General features: G+C 31.7%; 1 protein-coding gene across 1 annotated transcript in view; it reads right to left on the bottom strand.

Moving 5' to 3' along the window:
• LOC124364770 (tRNA-dihydrouridine(20) synthase [NAD(P)+]-like) overlaps positions 1 to 19,692 on the bottom strand; it is a 30,602-nt gene extending 10,910 nt beyond the window's left edge. Inside the window, exons 1-3 of the mRNA XM_046820509.1 lie at positions 19,170 to 19,692; positions 16,759 to 16,897; positions 1,542 to 1,874 (exon numbers count right to left, since the gene is read on the bottom strand). Coding sequence (XP_046676465.1) covers positions 1,542 to 1,874; positions 16,759 to 16,897; positions 19,170 to 19,344 — 647 coding nt within the window. The 5' untranslated portion in view covers positions 19,345 to 19,692. The remainder of the gene's footprint in view (positions 1 to 1,541; positions 1,875 to 16,758; positions 16,898 to 19,169) is intronic.
• Positions 19,693 to 20,243: the final 551 nt, after the last annotated feature.

Raw genomic sequence — 20,243 nt, 5'->3', positions numbered from 1 at the left:
TACTGGTACTGAATTGAAACTTTTTGAATCTTATTTAAATAACCGCTATCAACAAATTTCTGTCAATGGTTCTCTATCCGATGCTGCCCAAGTTCTGTATGGTGTTCCACAGGGTTCAGTTTTGGGCCCTTTTCTTTTTTTGATAATGGTTAATGACCTTCCTGATAATGTATCGGTTAGTACACTTATGTTTGCTGATGATGTTACTTTTTTTAAGTCCAATAGCTGTTATCTCAATTTGTGTGATTACATGACAAATACAGTTCTAAGTGAAGCAGTTGAGTGGTATGCAGCAAATAAATTTTTACTGAATGTGGAAAAAACTCAAATAATAAACTTTTCTGTAAACAATAGTTTTTCTCAATAGTAATAATGTAGACTTTGTACAACCTGTTAAATTGTTAGGTTTTTTATTTTGACCCAAAATTATCTTGGCATTCCCATATAGAACATGTTTGTAGTAAACTTTGTAAAGTAGTGTACCTGATTAGAAGATTAAGAGAAATTGTACCCACCAACTTTTTAAAACAATGTTATTATGCTTTTTTTCACTCTGTGTTATTGTACGGTATTATGTATTGGGGGTAATGGTATAGGTGTATTAAATGTTTTATTGTTACAAAAGAAGATATTAAGGATATTAACTTTCTCAGGTTCAACTGACCATTGTAGACCACTCTTTGTTAGAGAGAGAATTTTGACTGTGATCAACTTGTATATCTTTGTATGTTTATGTCATGTGAAAAATAATTTATTTCAACACTCCCTTGCTACTGATGTACATAACCATTTTACCAGGTCTAGTCACACTATTCGTTTTCCTCACTATAGGCTAAGCAAAACTATGTCTTCCTACAATGTTATGAGCATAAAGCTTTTTAACAGGCTCCCACCAATTGTTCATCACATCAGCAGTACTAGATTTAAGAATGTTATGTATAACTGGTTAATAGATAATCCATTTTATGATGTAAAAGAGTTTTTAAATTTCACTTTTAACGAGACAACTTTTAAATTTTAAGCTAGGCTAAGTTACCATTTTAATTTAGTTTTAAGGATCTTTTAACTGTTGACGCTTTGTATGTGCCTTAAACTCATATTTTTATATTTTTGCAATGTAAAACTTACTTTTTCTAACTTGTAACCTGCAATTGAAGATTCTATTGTAATTTGGTTATAAATCATGTTGTAATTTGACTATGCCTATTGCATATCATGTTTAATGGCAATAAAGAATGTCTATGTCTATGTCTATGTCTATGTCTACAATAATACAAAAATACAGAGGCTAAACGTCATATTACGTCCGTATTCCTTAGGGCCACTATAAGAATATACGTCATATGACGTCCTTACTCATTATGTAGAGTTTACACGCACTCCTTAAAGGATTAAAATCTAAAGTACTGAGGGTTGAAATATAATTATTTTAAACTTTATTTGAATTTCATATTACGATAAAAACGCATAAAATGCCCATTAACAGGTAGTTCCACTATTCTGAAAACCTCAAACTTTCTAACGTGTATTCAATCACTTACTTGGCAATAACGGGTATAGACAAAGCCTGGGCAACAGCTCTGATCCGATCTGCATGATTATCATGCTGGGGTCTCTCGGCCTGAGTTCGTCCATGAACTGCGATTGCTGAGATTCCCATCTCTGCCAGACCCTTACAGAGCTTCACTGTCTCTTCGACACTGTCAAATACTCGTATTTTACACGTAACTGGTATCTTAAGTCCTTCCACAAGCTTGCGCAAGATGGCTTTAGCTTTCTCTGGTTCCTGTAGCAGTGCTGCTCCCATCCCTCCTTTAATGGAGAACTCTTTGGGACAACCCATATTCACATCAATACCAGCAACATCATTTTCTCTAAAACAAACAAAATTATTCATTTTCTATTGGAATTTATCACACACACTCTCACTGCCTTCAGAAAAATATCTCAAACCCAAATTGTATTATTAGTTGGTACAGGACTTAGTCACTACATTTGGTACTAATACTAAAGTATAAAAATCATTCACATGATTGACATTACAATTTATTGTATAAGGCATGTTTTTAAGTAAATATTGAAACCCAGCCGCTGCAGTGCTGTGGTCAGTTTCCCAGGTAAAGTATTGTTTATTTACATTTATTGGCAAGCCGTATATGCTACTACAACAATCAAACATGTTTAAGTTTGCTTAAACATTTTTTTAATTCCTCCACCAATTTGACAATTGCGCTGAAATATGTGCTGTTTGTGAGCCAGCTCTTGACTGGGATGGTTCTTATCAGTAAACCTGTCTGTCACCAGTTTTGCTTGTTCATGTCTGTTGAGGAGGTTATTTATGTTATTTAATTTAAGCGATAGTGATTTATGTTCTATTTAATTAGTGCAGTAAATAATACCAAATATATTTGGATAAATATTAATTCATGTGTTCAGCTGCTGGGATTATTTAAGTGAGTTTATAAATATATATATATATATATATATATATATATATATATATATACAGGGTGATGATTCATGAAGTTCTCCCCCACTTCTACAGCACATTTTTACTAGTAAAAATAATGAAAAAATGTTATATAAACATAGGTCCGAAAACGCTTCGTTAGCGAGTTACAGCTAGCGAAAGATTTCGCCTGAATTCCTGGGTAAAGAGTAAAATAAAGCCATACTGAACTTTTTGGAAAGGTTAATTAAGTAAGAAATATCGTGGATTCTTATGTATTTTTACCTGATAAAGCTAATAAAATAGGTTTCAGAACTGTACCTGTAGTAGTTTTTGAGGGATTCAGGGTTGAATGCAAAAAATTTGGGGCACGAAACAATGTTTTTTTTTAAGTTTGATGTACAATAACTTTGTTAAATTGGTAATAAATACATAAAATCAACAAAACATTAATTGTATAGAATTTAATAATGAGAAAATTGATATAATCAAAGTCTAAAAATACAACAGAAATAAGTACCAAAAAATCGATTTTATTCAGTATAATACATTACTAGTTTTAAGCAAAATTAATCAGGTTGGGCCAACCGTACGCACCTTTTTATAATAGATGTTCGAAAATGAGGCCATCATTATCAATACATTTTGCAGCACGTTTGTGTATTGCTTTTTTTTTTGCGTTTCTTAATTTTTCAGGACTACCCTGTATCTGCACAGCCGAATCCATAATACGGGGCAATTAATTCATCACGAGAATTCACTTTTGTCTTGTATACAATGTCTTTCATCCATCCCCAGATGCAATAATCCAATGGAGATAGATCTGGTGATCTTGGTGGCCAAGGGTAAGGCCCTCCACGACCAATCCAGTGTCCAGGAAATTGATGATTTAAGTAAGCAGAAACGGCACGTGAAAAGTGGGGAGGTGCTCCGTCATGCTGGAAGTACAAATTTTTGTCTGAGATGTAAAGGAACATTCTCTAACAGCTGCGGCAACTTTTCTTGAAGGAAATGCAAATATAACTCAGCATTTAGGCGTCCAGGTAATATGAAAGGTCCAATCAGCCGATTGTGCAAAAGGCCACACCAGACATTTGACGCTAAATCGGTGTTGAAAGTTCTGTTCCACTACCTCATGTGGATTTTCTTCTGCCCGTGAGTGTTCATTGTGTGCAAGTTATTGACACCATCCCGAGTGAATGTGCCTCATCCGTAAACAAAATACGCTTGTAGAATTGATTATTCAATATTCAAAAAGTTGCAAAACTCCAAGCGAAGCGGACCATCCCCTAGCTGTAGATGTTGAACCTTTTGTTTATGAAACGGATATAAAATTTGTTTCAAATTAAGTGACCTCCACACCGTTGACTGCGAAACTCCTATCCGCCTAGAAATACGTCGTGTACTTACACCTGGACTGCGATGAACAGCATTAATAACAATATCATCATCAAGTTGGACAGCTCGTTCATAATTGGTTCTAGTACTTTGTAGTGATCCTGTTTCCCGAAGAGTACGAAAAAAGTTCCTGAAATTGTTTTGGTATCTGGAATCCTCCTATTAGGGTAACGTAGTTCATATTCTTCTACAGCAGCTCTAGCATTACCATTACTGTAACCCAAAATAAAAAACCATATCAGCGTATTCCTCTGATGTAAATAAGTAAGGCATTTTTTCTCTGAATAAACAAATCGAATTATAACTCACAGACAAATTGCATTTAATAACACGATTCACAGAACCCGAATCTCCTGCTGTAGCTTGCAAAACACCACTAATACACAGTTCTAACGTAACAGTACAGAATACCATTGTTGATCAGCTGTTATTCGTGCGTTACAACTTAGAAATTAATAAAACAAAAAAACTGCATTTCGATGATTAGTAAACAATAATGGGATAATGTTTGCTTCATTTATTTTCGAACATTTGATGTAAATTTTTATAAAAAAAAAATACAACGTAATAAAACATGATATTTTTATTTACAAACAAATGTATTTAACAGTTAATCTTTTTTTATCAATTTATCTCATCATTAAGGAACAAACATTTTGTTTTTGTTTTATTTTAACTAAATACGTACGGTATTTCTTTACAGCTAGTAATGTATTATACTGAATAAAATCGATTTTTTGGTACTTATTTCTGTTTTATTTTAGACTTTGATTATATCAATTTTCTCATAATTAAATTCTCTACAATTAATGTTTGTTAATTGTATGTATTTATTACCAATTTAACAAAGTTATTGTACATCAAACTTAAAAAAAACATTGTTTCGTGCCCCAATTATTTGCCGTTAACCTGAATCCCTCAAAAACTACTACAGGTACAGTTCTGAAACCTATTTTATTAGCTTTATCAGGTAAAAATACATAAGAATCCACGATATTTCTTACTTAATTAACCTTTCCAAAAGTTCAGTATGGCTTTATTTTACTCTTTACCCAGGAATTCAGGGCGAAATCTTTCGCTAGCTGTAACTCGCTAACGAAGCGTTTTCGGACCTATGTTTATATAACATTTTTTCATTATTTTTACTAGTACAATGTGCTGTAGAAGTGGGGGGAGAACTTCATGAATCACCCTGTATATATATATATGTATATACGTTGTGATAAGTGAAATTATTGAAATTATTGAAAATTAGTGAAAAATTATTGTTTTGTGACTATTTTCTTCAATCAACATTATAATGTCTCAATGTGGAGTTTGTTTAAAATCATTTACACCAAAACAAAACATTAAGTTAAAATGTGAGGATTGTAAAAATGAATTTCATCCAAATTGCTACAAGATGAGTAAGGCAGATCTGGATTGTATGTCTGCTGATGGTTTGGTATGGAGATGCAATCCTTGTTCTGTTGATAGAAAAAAAAATTTAAGAATTGATTCTAGGATTGAATCAGGTAATTTTTCTCTTGAAGATGTCATGAGGGAGCTAAAAAAAATTAAAAATTATCAAAAAAAATTCAATCATGGAGTTTAATACATCTTACACTAATATGGATGAGAAGCTTACTGAGAATACAAACTTGCTTCGAAGTCAGGCTGATGAACTTAAGTCCTTCAGAGAAGATTTTGAACGACTACAGGCTGAGAATTTATTATTAAAAACTAAGTGTGAAGATCTGAAGCAACGTCTAATTGACTGTGAGCAATACTCAAGAAAAAATTGTATTGAAATTCAAGGAATCCCAGTTGAACCAAACGAAGATGTGCTTAGTGTAGTGAAAAAGGTTGGTGATGCACTAAACATTAAAATTGAAAACTCTATGATTGATGCCTGTCACAGACTTGGAAAGAAACAGCACAATAATAGACCGCCTGGCATTATCGTAAATTCGTAAGGAGACTGGATGCAGAGGAAGTGCTAAGAAAACGGCGTGTAAAGAGAGATTTTTCGACACGCCACATGAACATGCCTTCGGATACCCAAGTCTACATTAACCCTACATCGGTTACGCACACGCACACGCACACGCACACACACACACACAGGAATCCATACAAGAAGAAGAACATACACCCATGCAATTTTGATAACTTACAATAAACATATATAAATCAATAGTTTTTAAAATTAAGAAAAACTAGCAACCTATTTTAGAGTTAAAATTAACATAAAACAAATTATCATACATATAAGATAGAAATACATAAACTATTGTAAAATTGAATCATCAGATAAAAAAAAAAATAACTTCTTTAGACCAAATACAGAATACATTAAATCTTAACCCTTTGCGATCGGATGGCCAGTCAGACTGGCCAAGTTTTACTCTAAGACAGCTCAGAATGACTACTACATGAGTTGTCCTCGCCGCTCGGGTGGCCAGTGTCACTGCCCACGGCGATCTCTGCGTCAGCTGTTATTCATCGTAGCGGCCTTCCTCCTCCAGCTCGGAATTATTTCGTAGTAAAACCTGCAATGTTTACATGTGGGATTTAAAATTTAAATAATTAAAAACCAACTACTTTATAGCAATTGTTTTATTGCTTATACAGACACACAATAATGGAATTATAATATACTTTTGGTTTACATTTGAAAGTGCAATAAATTACATACTTATAGAATAATAAAATTAAAACCTTATATTGCTACTTATACAATCACTATGGCCGACTTTGATTTCATTGTTCTTTTAAAAACTAATATTACTTTACTGCAATTGTTTTATTGCTTATACAGACACATATTAATGGAATTATAATATACATTTAGTTTACAGTAATTTGAAATTGGAATTAGATACTTATTGAATAATGAAAGAAATTAAAACTTTATATTGCTACTTATGCTATCACTGTGGCCGACTTTGATTTCATTGTTCTTTTAAAAACTAATATTACTTTATTGCAATTGTTTTATTGCTTATACAAACACACAATAATGGAATTATAATATACATTTGGTTTACATTTGAAAGTGCAATAAATTACATACTTATAGAATAATGAAATTAAAACTTTATATTGCTACTTATACAATCACTATGGCCGACTTTGATTTCATTGTTCTTTTAAAAACTAATATTACTTTACTGCAATTGTTTTATTGCTTATACAGACACATATTAATGGAATTATAATATACATTTAGTTTACAGTAATTTGAAATTGGAATTAGATACTTATTGAATAATGAAAGAAATTAAAACTTTATATTGCTACTTATGCTATCACTGTGGCCGACTTTGATTTCATTGTTCTTTTAAAAACTAATATTACTTTATTGCAATTGTTTTATTGCTTATACAAACACACAATAATGGAATTATAATATACATTTGGTTTACATTTGAAAGTGCAATAAATTACATACTTATAGAATAATGAAATTAAAACTTTATATTGCTACTTATACAATCACTATGGCCGACTTTGATTTCATTGTTCTTTTAAAAACTAATATTACTTTACTGCAATTGTTTTATTGCTCATACAGACACACATTAATGGAATTATAATATACATTTGGTTTACATTAATTTGAAATTGGAATTAGATACTTATTGAATAATGAAAGAAATTAAAACTTTATATTGCTAGTTATGCTATCACTGTGGCCGACTTTAGTTTCATTGTTCTTTTAACTTTTTGCTTGAGTGGTATTTCTCAAAACACTCGCCGATATGGAGCCCTGGATTGTTGGAGCATGTTTTGCAAAAGAAATTTGTTTGTTTTCTTTGCATCCCCGGCCTTCTGTCACTGCAAACAGAGCAGTCCTTGGTTTTGCCAGTCTGTAGAGGATAGGGTAAATGTAATTTTCCGTTAAGTCTTTCATCATCTACACTGTTAGACGGTCTTCCTCTTTTCTTCATATTCCGCACTTCCCCGACTAATTCTGTGATCAACATTTTTCTGTAACTTCTCTGTCTAACTTGATGTTGTTGGTCTTGATTGGCATTGTAAAGTACAAATGAGTTGACGATGGCGGTTTCCAACAACCAGAAGAAAACTTTCCTCCACCACTTGATCGACTTCCTGGTAAAAGAGTATGATGATATGTAGTGGTCCGCAAGATCAACTCCCCCCATGTACTTGTTATAATTGCAAACTACAGTCGGTTTTTTCACCTCTTGTACTACGTTATCTTTTTGCTGTCGCCTAACTGCCACGGTAGTGTTATCACCATACAGTGTACTTAGCATTGACACTACCTTTTTGTCTTTCCACAGTAACAGAGAAAACTTTTCATCTTTCCTGAAGGTTTTTATGTCCCCTTGTTTCAGTTTAAGCTTTTGAGTCTGTTTTTTGGCATTTTTTCTTTGTGGTTTCACAATTGCGGGTAGGCCATTTCTGTTTAACATTACAGTACCTGTTAGATAAACATTCCACTCTAGAAGTTCTGCTGCCAGATCCATATTTGTATACCACCTGTCAGTGAAGACGTGGAGACCCTCAATGTTGCCATAAGATTCCTTAAGCTTAGCTACAAGATGTAGGACAATGCGGCTTGTAACTCCTAAATCTGGCCTATTCAAGCGGTCAGTTGTTGTTTTACCAAAGTATGGCTCAATAGCGCAGATATATCCAGTTGAGGACTCAGACAACACAAACACCTTAATCCCCCATTTAATCGGCTTGTCTTTATTGTAGACTTTAAAGACTATACGTCCTTTGAAGCCTATGGTGCTTTCATCAACACTGACTTCTTTTTGTGGGACATAATATTCTCTGAACTTTTTATCCAGATACGCAGAAACATTTCTTACCTTACCGGAACGAGTCAATGTCCCAGCGACAGGACCAGAAGGAGGTGGGCATATGTGCAAATTCCAGAATATTTGTAAGAATCTTTCCTTACTTAAAACATCCTTAAAAAATGGTTGGTAGTCTACCCAATTTGTGGAAAAGTAGTCAGCCATTTCTGGTTTGCCGTTCATTCCCATATTTATAATAACTCCAAGGAAAGCTTTCAATTCTGAAAGTGTTAGTTCTACCCATGACCACCATACTGATTTCTTTTGTAAAGGTGTGTTTTTCTGAATTTTTTCAATAGCATATCTGTTTGTTTCTTTTACGATTTCTATCAATAGGCTATCAGTAAAGAAAAGCTGAAAAAACTCTAAAGGGGTTGAAGGTTTCTCATTACCTGCAAGTTGAAAACCACTAACCTGTGTCCAAATAAATTTGTTAAAGTTTCCATCACCTTCAGACCATTCTTTCCATTCTCTAGCCACGTCTAGGCCTACTATATTTCCATAGTCTGTCTCATCTAGGCCTACTATATTTGCATTGTCTGTCTGGTCTCTTTCATCATTATTTTCAATATAATCTGAATCTTCTTCAAATAGTTCTTCAACAGTTACATAGTTATCAAAATCACCACTGAAATTAGACTGTACATCACTGTCATGATTTGAGTCAACATCACTATTTTCATTAAACAGTATCTCTTCAAAATCGTCAGGGACTAAAGGTTTATCCATATTGACAACTGTTAATAAATTGCATTTATCTAAATATAAATAACTGCACGATATCTAACACAATAACAAGTAAACTAGGTTAATCACAATATTTACGACACTTCAACAAATCTGAAATGCTCCCACTGTCAAATGGTACCGGACAAACACCTGTTTATTTCTAGTATTCCTCAAATCCAAGATGGTTAAATGTAATGAAACAGATGTTTCATTTAGTTCAATGTTTACTCGATAGGTTTCAGCACTTTATAGCCATCTTAACGCTGATAAAGTATTTCTAAATGCAGAATGTATTTCTTGGTCTGTGGCACTGGCCATCCGACCGTTGAAGGAATTCTATGTTGGCCAGTCTCACTGGCCATCCGAGCGCCGGGGACAACTCAAGTGAAAACTAATACGACTTGATGCGCAGATGGCTGTGGCCCGTCACACTGGCCACGCGATCGTAGAGGACATACTATTACATACTGCATCCGATCGCAAAGGGTTAATATCAAGGAGATGTTATGCAAAGTAAGTTTACAACACCTGGAGTTATAAAGTGAATTTAGATCAGCTGGTGACTTTACAATAATGGAATTTTATTCTTTTGAATGATGGCTTAATAGGAGACTGGGAAGAAGCTTTTCTCATCAAAGTTAATAAACATTTGAGTTATTAAATACAGTAATACTTTTATTATTTGTATTAAATTGGTAAATCTCGATTTTTGAATCCAAGAACAGAAAAGACATTTACTAGATTATGAACACTTGATATTGGATGACAACCAGAACTCTCAGATCTGCAAAGATTACTACTACCAATACTACACTAAGCTGACAAGGATGATTGGAAGATGAATAAATGTCAATGGAACATACAAAGTAAAACTGGATTTGAACTCAAGTAACATCTACCCAATTTATGATTCCAAAATTTAAACCTATTTTTGTATAAATTCAAATTTAACATGTACCAAAATTTTTCCTATGTTGGATATAATTTTATTTATGTACCCATGGCAGTATAATCCACGAAACCCTGTATGTGACAAATAAACTCAATAACAATAATTGTAAATCAAACGTTTATTTATTTTATATCAATAGCTAGTTAAGCAAGGGCAAAGAACGGGTTAATAAATAAATAAAGCAAAAAAGACAAATTTAATAATAATGTTCTCATTAAAGATAAGCTACAGATTGCAAATGCCTTTAATAACTATTTCATTTCTGTTGTTGATAAGTTAAATCAGCACGAAAAAAAACATGACAGCTTTTATAACCTGGAAGCAGGAAAAGTGTTTAATAGTAATCTACAGGGGCAGTCTATGTTTGTTGATTATGTGTCTGAAGAGGAAGTGGTTAGTCTAATTCACAATCTAAAAAAAGTAATACTACAGGGGTTGATGGAATAAGTTCTGTGCTTGTTAAAAACATTTGCTCAAACATAAAAAAATTCTTGCATTTATTATAAATTTAAGTCTGTCTACAGGAGTTTTCCCTGATGCATTAAAACAGCCATAGTGATTCCAATCTTTAAAAAAGGGGCAAAGCAAGACTACAGTAATTATCGTCCAATTTCGTTGTTAAGCACCTTATCAAAAATTTTTGAGAAAGCTATTAAAAAAAGAGTGTTAAGGTTTCTGGAAAAAACAAGTTTCTTTGGCAAAAATCAATTTGATTTCCAAGCGGGTATAAGCACAGAGACTGCATTATTGCATTTTATGAATAATGTTACAAATAACATCAATTTGGGTCAAAAAGTTAGTTGTTTATTTTTGGACATAAAGAAAGCGTTTGATTGTGTGAATCATGATGTACTGTTAGATAAATTATACAAGTATGGTTTTCGGGGTAAAATACATGATTGGTTTAAAAGTTATCTCCAAAACAAAATGCAATGTGTAAAAATTTAAAATGTTGCTAGTAATATTATTGTGCTAAAAAATGGGGTGCCACAGGGTTCTGTTTCGGGTCCAATTTTGTTTTTAATATTTATTAACGATTTGTGTGATGGGAAGTTTAGAGGGCATGTTACTTCATTTGCTGATGATACAGCTCTTACGTATGTTGCGGGGAATTTGAATCAAATTGAGTTGGATATGAATTATGATTTAGCGTCTCTAAAATGGTGGTTTACTGAAAACAAATTACTACTAAGCCCTGAGAAAACTGTGTATATAAATTTCTCTCTTGTAGGAGCAAAGTCAGATTGTTTTAGTATAACTTACCCTTGCATTGATTGTTTGGGTAGGTCAAGTAAATGTAACAAAAACTGTGTAAACATTGTTGATTGTGAGTATATTAAATATTTGGGGCTATATGTAGACAGTACATTAAATTGGAGTATATAAATTAAAAATTTTAAAAATAAACTAAATTATGTTATAAGAACTATGTATATTTTGAGAGATCTCTGTCCTCCAGATATTTTAAGATCTGTTTACTTCTCGTTAGCACAAAGTAGGTTAGAGTATGCATTGGTATGCTGGGGTGGAACTTACATCAGCAACCTTATGCCACTGATAATCCAGCAAAAATATCTAATTAGAGTTATGACAAGAAAAAAAGTTTCTGACCATTCATGGCCATTGTACCTTAGCTTGAGAATTCTACCATTAAGACATCTTTTTGTTTTTAAAGTTATAGCAGCATTTTACAAGCAGAGTGGTAATTCCCCAAACAATTTGAATATATGTTTAGAAATAAATTAAGAAGTAGAAAAAATATTTATGTTCCTAGACCATTCATAACCTTTTACAAAAAAATTATATGTTTATTGCACCAAACATGTACAACTTGCTACCATATGATTTAAAAAGTGTAAGAAGTTTTAACAAATTTAAGAAGGGCATTTTAAAATGGCTGTTTACCATAAGCAACATAGAAGATCTGCTGAATTAAATATAACTTCTTAGGTGATAAAAGTATTATTCATTGTTTTTTGGTCATTGTATCTGTTATATAAATTGTTTGTATTGTATTGTTATGTAAATTGTATTTATCTATTTGTGTCTAGTTTGAGTTTTACAAAGACAAATTGTTATTTAAGACTGCACTGATTATATCTAAAGAGTATAATACCATTATTTAATTCTGATGACAGCAGGTTATGCTATTAAATATGAAGGAACCTCATAACAGGCTTGCCTTTGAGGCCCTATTATTTTCCCTTTGTGTGGGTAAATTTTTGGTATAAAATGGAATTATTGTAAGCTGTATTGTTTATACCTACATTTGAGGAAAATAAATTATTCTTGATTCTTGAATTTGTTTTCTTAGTGATGAAGGGGAGAGAGCAGTTGAAATTCAACATAAGATTTATTAAGTATACATACAAAACATTAAAAGTGGTTGAATGGTACAAATGGGTAAGAGCTTTCAAAGATGACCAAAAGAATATTCATGATGATGAACAGAGTGGGCAATCCTCAGTGATCGTTGACAATTAGGTGCAGAAAGTGAACGAAAAGTATAAACTACAAACGCATAACAATTCCTTCATTATCAAAGGAGTTCCATCAAGTTTCAAGTATCGAATTGTTACTAGATGTTTTAACTATTGGAAAAAAATGTTTTCTGCATGACAATATCCATCCACAAGTGAGGTATTAACATGAGATATTACCTACGTGAATATACTCCCCGCATAGATTATTATGTAGCAAAACGAACTGAGGTTCTCATTTCATCATTTGAAAGGAAACAATTTGATCATCCTCCATACAATGCCAATCTAACACCCAGTGATTAACATATGTTTTTGCAAATGAGGATGATCAAATCTGGGAGGTTAGTACTATGACGACAACAACGACATCAAAACAACTGTGTCACAGCGGTTGTTACATCAGCCTGTGAATTATTATGACAGCTTATTACAAAAACTTGATGTTTAATGTAAAGAGTGCCTTGTAATTTTGGTGATAATTATGAGGAAAAATTGATAAAACCATTAGCATCTATATACAAATTAAATTGTTACAAAAATTAAACTAATTTATTTTATATATTAACGTGCCTAGTACCAAAACACTTGAAATCCAAGTTTCATAAGAACTGAATTCTCTATAATTTCTTATAGTTTAAAGAATAAAATTCTTTGTTTCTAAACCAGCCAAATCCTATTGTAAAATATTGTTGAAAATGAAGTTTAGTATCAAAATCTGCCAAATCTGAGAAGGGTGTAAATGGTGTAATGTTTGGTTTCAATCTCCGCCACATCCAAATCAGTCAATGAGAGTGCTCGGGCAAGTCATGTGACTTCCCATGATGCTCTGTTGTTTACTTAACTTTCAGTGTTTGTTTTATTAGTGAAGTAAAACCATATACACAGCATGGCATTTAAAAAGTTTTTTATGTTTGATAACGGAAGATGTTACAGGAATTAATTTTATTCTGTGTTTCATGAATCTCACAAGGAAAGAAAGAGACCTTTAACAAACAGGAGTGGAGTTGTGACAAAAGTAGAATCTCCCCTATAAAAGTAGTTTTTCCCCTATTCTTAGATTTGTATTAAATTGAGTAAATTGATTAAAATTCATTCAAATAGGCATAAAAAAGAAAACTTTTAGTAAAATTTTAAATATTTCTGAACTTGACTAATATTACTTCTTACATTTAGTATTTTTATTTCAAGCTACTTAGATAATGTTTAAAACTTCAAAGCACCAAGTAAAAATCGAAGTATCAAACAATGGTACATCCAGAAGTTTGTTTTGAACCCAGCCATATCCTAAATTTGGTATAAAAATCTACCAGATCCAAATTCTAACAGCAATTTTTCTTTAACTCATAAGATAATTGTTCAATTACTTGCAAGGTTTGTTACTGCAATAGAGAAAAAGGCTTTTGGTAAAAGAATCTTTATCTGGACAAGGCTTTGCTTATGACAGTTTTTGCTGATTGGCTAAAAAAATGAATTAAGAGGATTTGGAGGGTTTTGATACTAGACACCTCATATATCAAAACAGCTAAAAAACACACACCCACACACACACACACCTTATATGTGTGTGATTATTGTATTTAAATGTTTGTTTAGTAATACAATTTTAATATTTTTGTCTTAAACCTGATTTTTTAAATATATTTTTATTTTCTCACTGGTAATTATTTTTTACGTAGCCTATTTAAAAGTAGGTATACCAAACCATTCAAAATTAATTTAAAAAATTTGTAACTATATTCAATTAGCTCATCTATATACTACAGATTCAAGTTATTTATTTTTACTTCTTCTTTTTTAAACTAAAAGAATGCCTTGTTTTAACAAAACGCATTGAAAATAAAAGAAACGTACAGTGAAAACAATATAATAAAATTTATAATAATAAGAATAATCATTGAAATCTTGTAAAAGCAGAAAAAGAAAATAAAGTACTAGAGAACTAAAATAAATTTAAGACAAGTTATTTTAAATAACTTATAACAAAAACAAAGAAAACAAGAAATTATATACCAAGCAAATAACTAACATATAATAAAGAACTGTAAGTGACTGGTTGACTATAATATTATAATCTATATATATAAAAATGAATGTTTGTATGTTTGTCCTTTATGGAATCGTGAACTATTGGACCGATCATGATGAAAATTTGTACGTATATGTATTTTTCCACGGAGAAGGTTTATAAGCTATGCCCATCCCTTTCCCGATTCAGGATTCCGCCCCACTGGTTACAGAAATACCCATAAGAAATGCATTGCAGCAAACATATGTTAACGTCTTTTCAAATTTTTTAATCAGCTGTTCTTTGTAAACATATATTACACTTATAGTTTTTAAAGCATAGAGTAAGCTTAAGAGAAACGACAAATTTTGTTTAAACTGTTTTTGCAATCACTGTTAAACATAGACTTTACTATCCAGATAATACAATTCAAATTTGACGTAAAAATTCACCTTTAACTGCAATATTTATTTAATATAAACCATGCTCATGCTTGATCAGAAGAGTAATGCAGATATCATAATTACTATCTTACGTTGGCTACAAATATAAAGAATGTTATAAAATCAACCTTAGTTGTTTTTTTTGACAGAAGTATGGTTCTCAAAACTCCGTGTGTACATATTCTCTCGATCGAGACAACAAAGCAAGCTCAATCGTGGCATCGGAGATATAACTAATTTAATCTAAAATTTATTATAGTAAAAAAAAAAATTTACTAAGTAATATAAGGACTTCGGTTCTTAAGGAATATGGTACATACCTTCATAATACGCCCAAGAGGCTCACGATGGAACGACTATCAATTATCTCAGCAATGTTTAGAATGTGATAGAAAAAGAATAAGTGAATATAGTGTACTGTTTTCAACGGGAAATTGCGTGCGAAGCCGCGGGCAACTTTTGCAAAAAATTATTGAAATGCGCAGCAAAGCGCGCCGGGCCCGCTAGTCTATATATATAAAAATGAATGTTTGTATGTTTGTCCTTTATGGAATCGTGAACTATTGGACCAATCATGATGAAAATTTGTACGTATATGTATTTTTTCCACGGAGAAGGTTTATAAGCTATGCCCATCCCTTTCCCGATTCAGGATTCCGCCCCACTGGTTACAGAAATACCCATAAGAAATGCATTGCAGCAAACATATGTTAACGTCTTTTCAAATTTTTAATCAGCTGTTCTTTGTAAACATATATTACACTTATAGTTTTAAAGCATAGAGTAAGCTTAAGAGAAACGACAAATTTTGTTTAAACTGTTTTTGCAATCACTGTTAAACATAGACTTTACTATCCAGATAATACAATTCAAATTTGACGTAAAAATTCACCTTTAACTGCAATATTTATTTAATATAAACCATGCTCATGCTTGATCAGAAGAGTAATGCAGATATCATAATTACTATCTTACGTTGGCTACAAATATAAAGAATGTTATAAAATCAACCTTAGTTGTTTTTTTTGACAGAAGTATGGTTCTCAAAACTCCGTGTGTACATATTCTCTCGATCGAGACAACAAAGCAAGCTCAATCGTGGCATCGGAGATATAACTAATTTAATCTAAAATTTATTATAGTAAAAAAAAAAAATTTACTAAGTAATATAAGGACTTCGGTTCTTAAGGAATATGGTACATACCTTCATAATACGCCCAAGAGGCTCACGATGGAACGACTATCAATTATCTCAGCAATGTTTAGAATGTGATAGAAAAAGAATAAGTGAATATAGTGTACTGTTTTCAACGGGAAATTGCGTGCGAAGCCGCGGGCAACTTTTGCAAAAAATTATTGAAATGCGCAGCAAAGCGCGCCGGGCCCGCTAGTCGTATATAAAAACATGGGTTATTTTCATATTATAATTTTTTTTTAATTAAAGAAAATTATATAATTTGAAAGGCCAATAAATTCTAAACTCACACAATCTTGGCAGCTTTGAGTGCACGATCTGGGTCAGACGTTCCGATTTGCAGCACCACTTTGCCTCTTTCTCTCTCACATGTTCTGAACACTAACGATCTATCAGAGGTGTCAATGAAGTCTACTGTATTCAAAATATCTGTAAAGTATTAGAAAACCATTAGCTTACCTCTAAGTTTCATAGTATTTTTACAAGAACTATGCAACCTATTGTTTAGCTGTTGGTTTGTTTAACAAAAACAGGCAAAGGCCAACTATTCAAGAATAGGACCATTATGAACATTTTTTGTTAACTTATAACTGTATATTTCCCAAAAATATCGGAAAGAAACCAGAAAAAGACATGAATTAAAAAGTTTAAAAGTTTAACCCATTAAAAAACATTCACTGCTTCGTGCACTAAATATACGCACTACCCATCCAAGACAAACTATCAATTCAGTTCAAATATTTATCATCAGATCAAAGAACAATATTATTATTGTGTTTAGTTCCACTCCCCCAGAGTAGGAATATCAATTTATTCTTTTTGGCAACATACAGTAATCCATGTTAGTTATAAGCTTCAAAAAACAGCTGTTATTGTTTGTACACAGTGGGATTGGTGAATCGTGACAAGCTATTTGTAAACTCTAATGATTTTAGATTTTATTGAGGATGTTTTATACATACTAAAGAATTAAAAATATTATTATTGCAAGGACACATCCATGTTAACAATTGCTCTATCAATTCTTGTCAAATTTAGAATTAATTAAATAAATACTAATAATTACAGCAACATTATAAATGTAAATGGGTCATTGATTTTAAACACTTTCAGTTTTTTTTTTTTATTACCAATAAAAAGCATAGTTTTAATCTGTAGGCGAAGGCCATTTAAACAGCTTGGAGCCAAAGTATGAAAACCCCTTCCTACCAACTTCAGTTAGTTATTGCTCTTGTTAGCATTTCCTGGATTATATTATATACAGTTTGTGTCGATTATTTTAAAATAGTGTTTACTGTACAATCAAATACACAAAAACTTCAAGCCTCACTTTAGGAAAGTGAACCTCTCCATCCTGAAGGATGCAACGCTAAAAATTTGGCTTATTATTTTTTAGAAAATGGATGTGAGTGTGAGTGAACATCAATAGAAGACATTAAAAATTAATAACAAGAACACAGATGAGGTTAATATTAAAACGGAAAGTCACAACAATCCAAATAGACTAGATCTAAGTGTTCATAATCTGTAATTATGTGATTTACTACAAAGATCAGTGGCAAGCGGTAAGTAAAATATTAGGTGAAGCAGCGATGTTGTTTGATGAATAATTGGTTATCAATAAAAATAATGAAGGAGAGATAAATTGCCAAGGAGGAATATCCCCCACAAACCAATAGGTACGGTACGGGAGTTCACTCATAGAAACTTTTGAGAAATTACCAAGCATTAAAATTGTACAATAAACAACTTTTTACTTCAATTTTGAATTTGAGTGCCATTAAAAAGGTTTCATATAAAAATCTGATAGAATCCTACTTTTATTCACTAAGATATTATGTAGTTAACTGATATTATTCCTTGTAATGAATGACAAAATATAAGACCAACAGTGAATAAATATTATATTTATTTGGACAAAATATTTAAACTGTGCATTTTTGGGGTAGGGTGTACGATATGCGGACCTCGTTTTTATATCGATTAGTATAATCATCAATAGGTGCTTAATATTCATATATCGAATACAATCATATCAACATATGACTCAACACATAATAACATATGAGTCATAATAACAATCATATTTGAAATTTAAATAGTTAATATGATACAATAGAGACAATCCATAAATAATAAAGGATCTATAACAATCAAACAGACAATTAGAACTGTAAATATGAAAAACTCATAAATAATAACAAAATATCAAACATTTATAGCTGAAAATACAAAAAATGCATAACTATTCATGTTTTCTTCTGACAAGCAATGATTAACCGCTTTCAAGAAGCCATTAAAAGCGTCCTCTCTGGAAAATTGTAGTTCGCTTCTGTACAAATAGATTAGGCTATCTGCAAGCAGGTCGGCGGTATGCCACTTTTTAAACTATGTTTCAGTCTTCCAAGAGCTTTTGTTATTATATAAAAGATAGTACATTTATTGTATGAAAGTGTTTAAAGTTGATTAACTTTGTTAAAAAATCAGTATCGGTTCATTATATCGATAGAACAATTAGTAATATCGATATAAAAACCGGGTCCGTACTATACCCGAAATAACTAATAAAAATTTGGCCCAATATTTTTTTTCCATATTTTTAGATGGTGATGAATATTGATCATTCAATTATGTTGGTGGCCGCTTATTATAATAGCCATCTATGTTAATAATTAATGAAAGAAATGTATGTTTACTTTACCATTAACTCTGCGTTCACAGCGTAGAAGCTTCCAGTCAATTAACTCTTCACTATAAACAATATCTGCTCCATAATCAAGACTTAATAGCCTCATGGGGAGAGTACCAATTCTAACCATTGGTGCAAGAATCACCTTATCTCTGTAATAATCTGACTTATCCATCCTATATTTCATGTTATAAAATTACTCAACATTGAAATGTACACTGAATTCACCATAGGACTACTTTACATTAAAATGGTACTATAATAACATTCTATGTAGGTTATATATTATTCACTTGTTTATAGCTCAGCATTTTACAAATGGCAAAGCTTAGATATAGTTTACATATTAATTTTACTAAAATTTAAAATTAATTTTAACAGCTTAAAATGATACATTGGTATTACAAGATATACAAGCCTATTTGTTACATTAAATAATTAATTAATCATGATAAAAATACATTACTTCACATTAGTTTTAAGGTTAAGTTATTTTTAATTTAGGTGTTTACAGTCCAAAGGGTTGCTTTGCCTATGGGTAAATGAACATCTGTACGAGCGTCTTGTTTTTTGATTTCTTAAAAGCAGGCTTTGAGTAACTCAAACAACCTCTAGGCACACTATAATTATTTTGTGGTTCAATAGCAAGTAATTGTCTCCAACCCGGGACCACACAATGCCAGGAAATGTGTTAGTCAAGACATATAATACTGCTATCATTGTGTATGGGTTAGTATAAGATTTTTGGATATTATGAGTATTTATGGACTTAAAGATAAAGAATACCTTCTCACATGGGGTGTTTCAGGCATTTCATAGACCGAAAGGAGCACCACAGTAGAAAGAGTCCAGGTTTGATATACTTAAATGTCAACAATTATATTTATGGCGTTATGTCATATGTATTTATTTATTGCTGTTAGATATGTTATAAGTTCCTTATCAACGTCGATCTCTGTATATTTGGGAACATCTACAAGCGTATTTTGTCTAATACATGTAAATAATCATTGTAGGTTTCAGATTTATTTTCATTAAACATTTTGTTTTTTAACTTTCTTAGTAGTGTCATAATATGTTATATTA

This window comes from Homalodisca vitripennis, chromosome 6 (assembly GCF_021130785.1).
Source record: "Homalodisca vitripennis isolate AUS2020 chromosome 6, UT_GWSS_2.1, whole genome shotgun sequence".
Taxonomy (NCBI): domain Eukaryota; kingdom Metazoa; phylum Arthropoda; class Insecta; order Hemiptera; family Cicadellidae; genus Homalodisca; species Homalodisca vitripennis.
The sequence above is the reverse complement of the archived record's forward strand: the minus strand, read 5'-3'. Positions and strand labels throughout refer to the sequence as shown.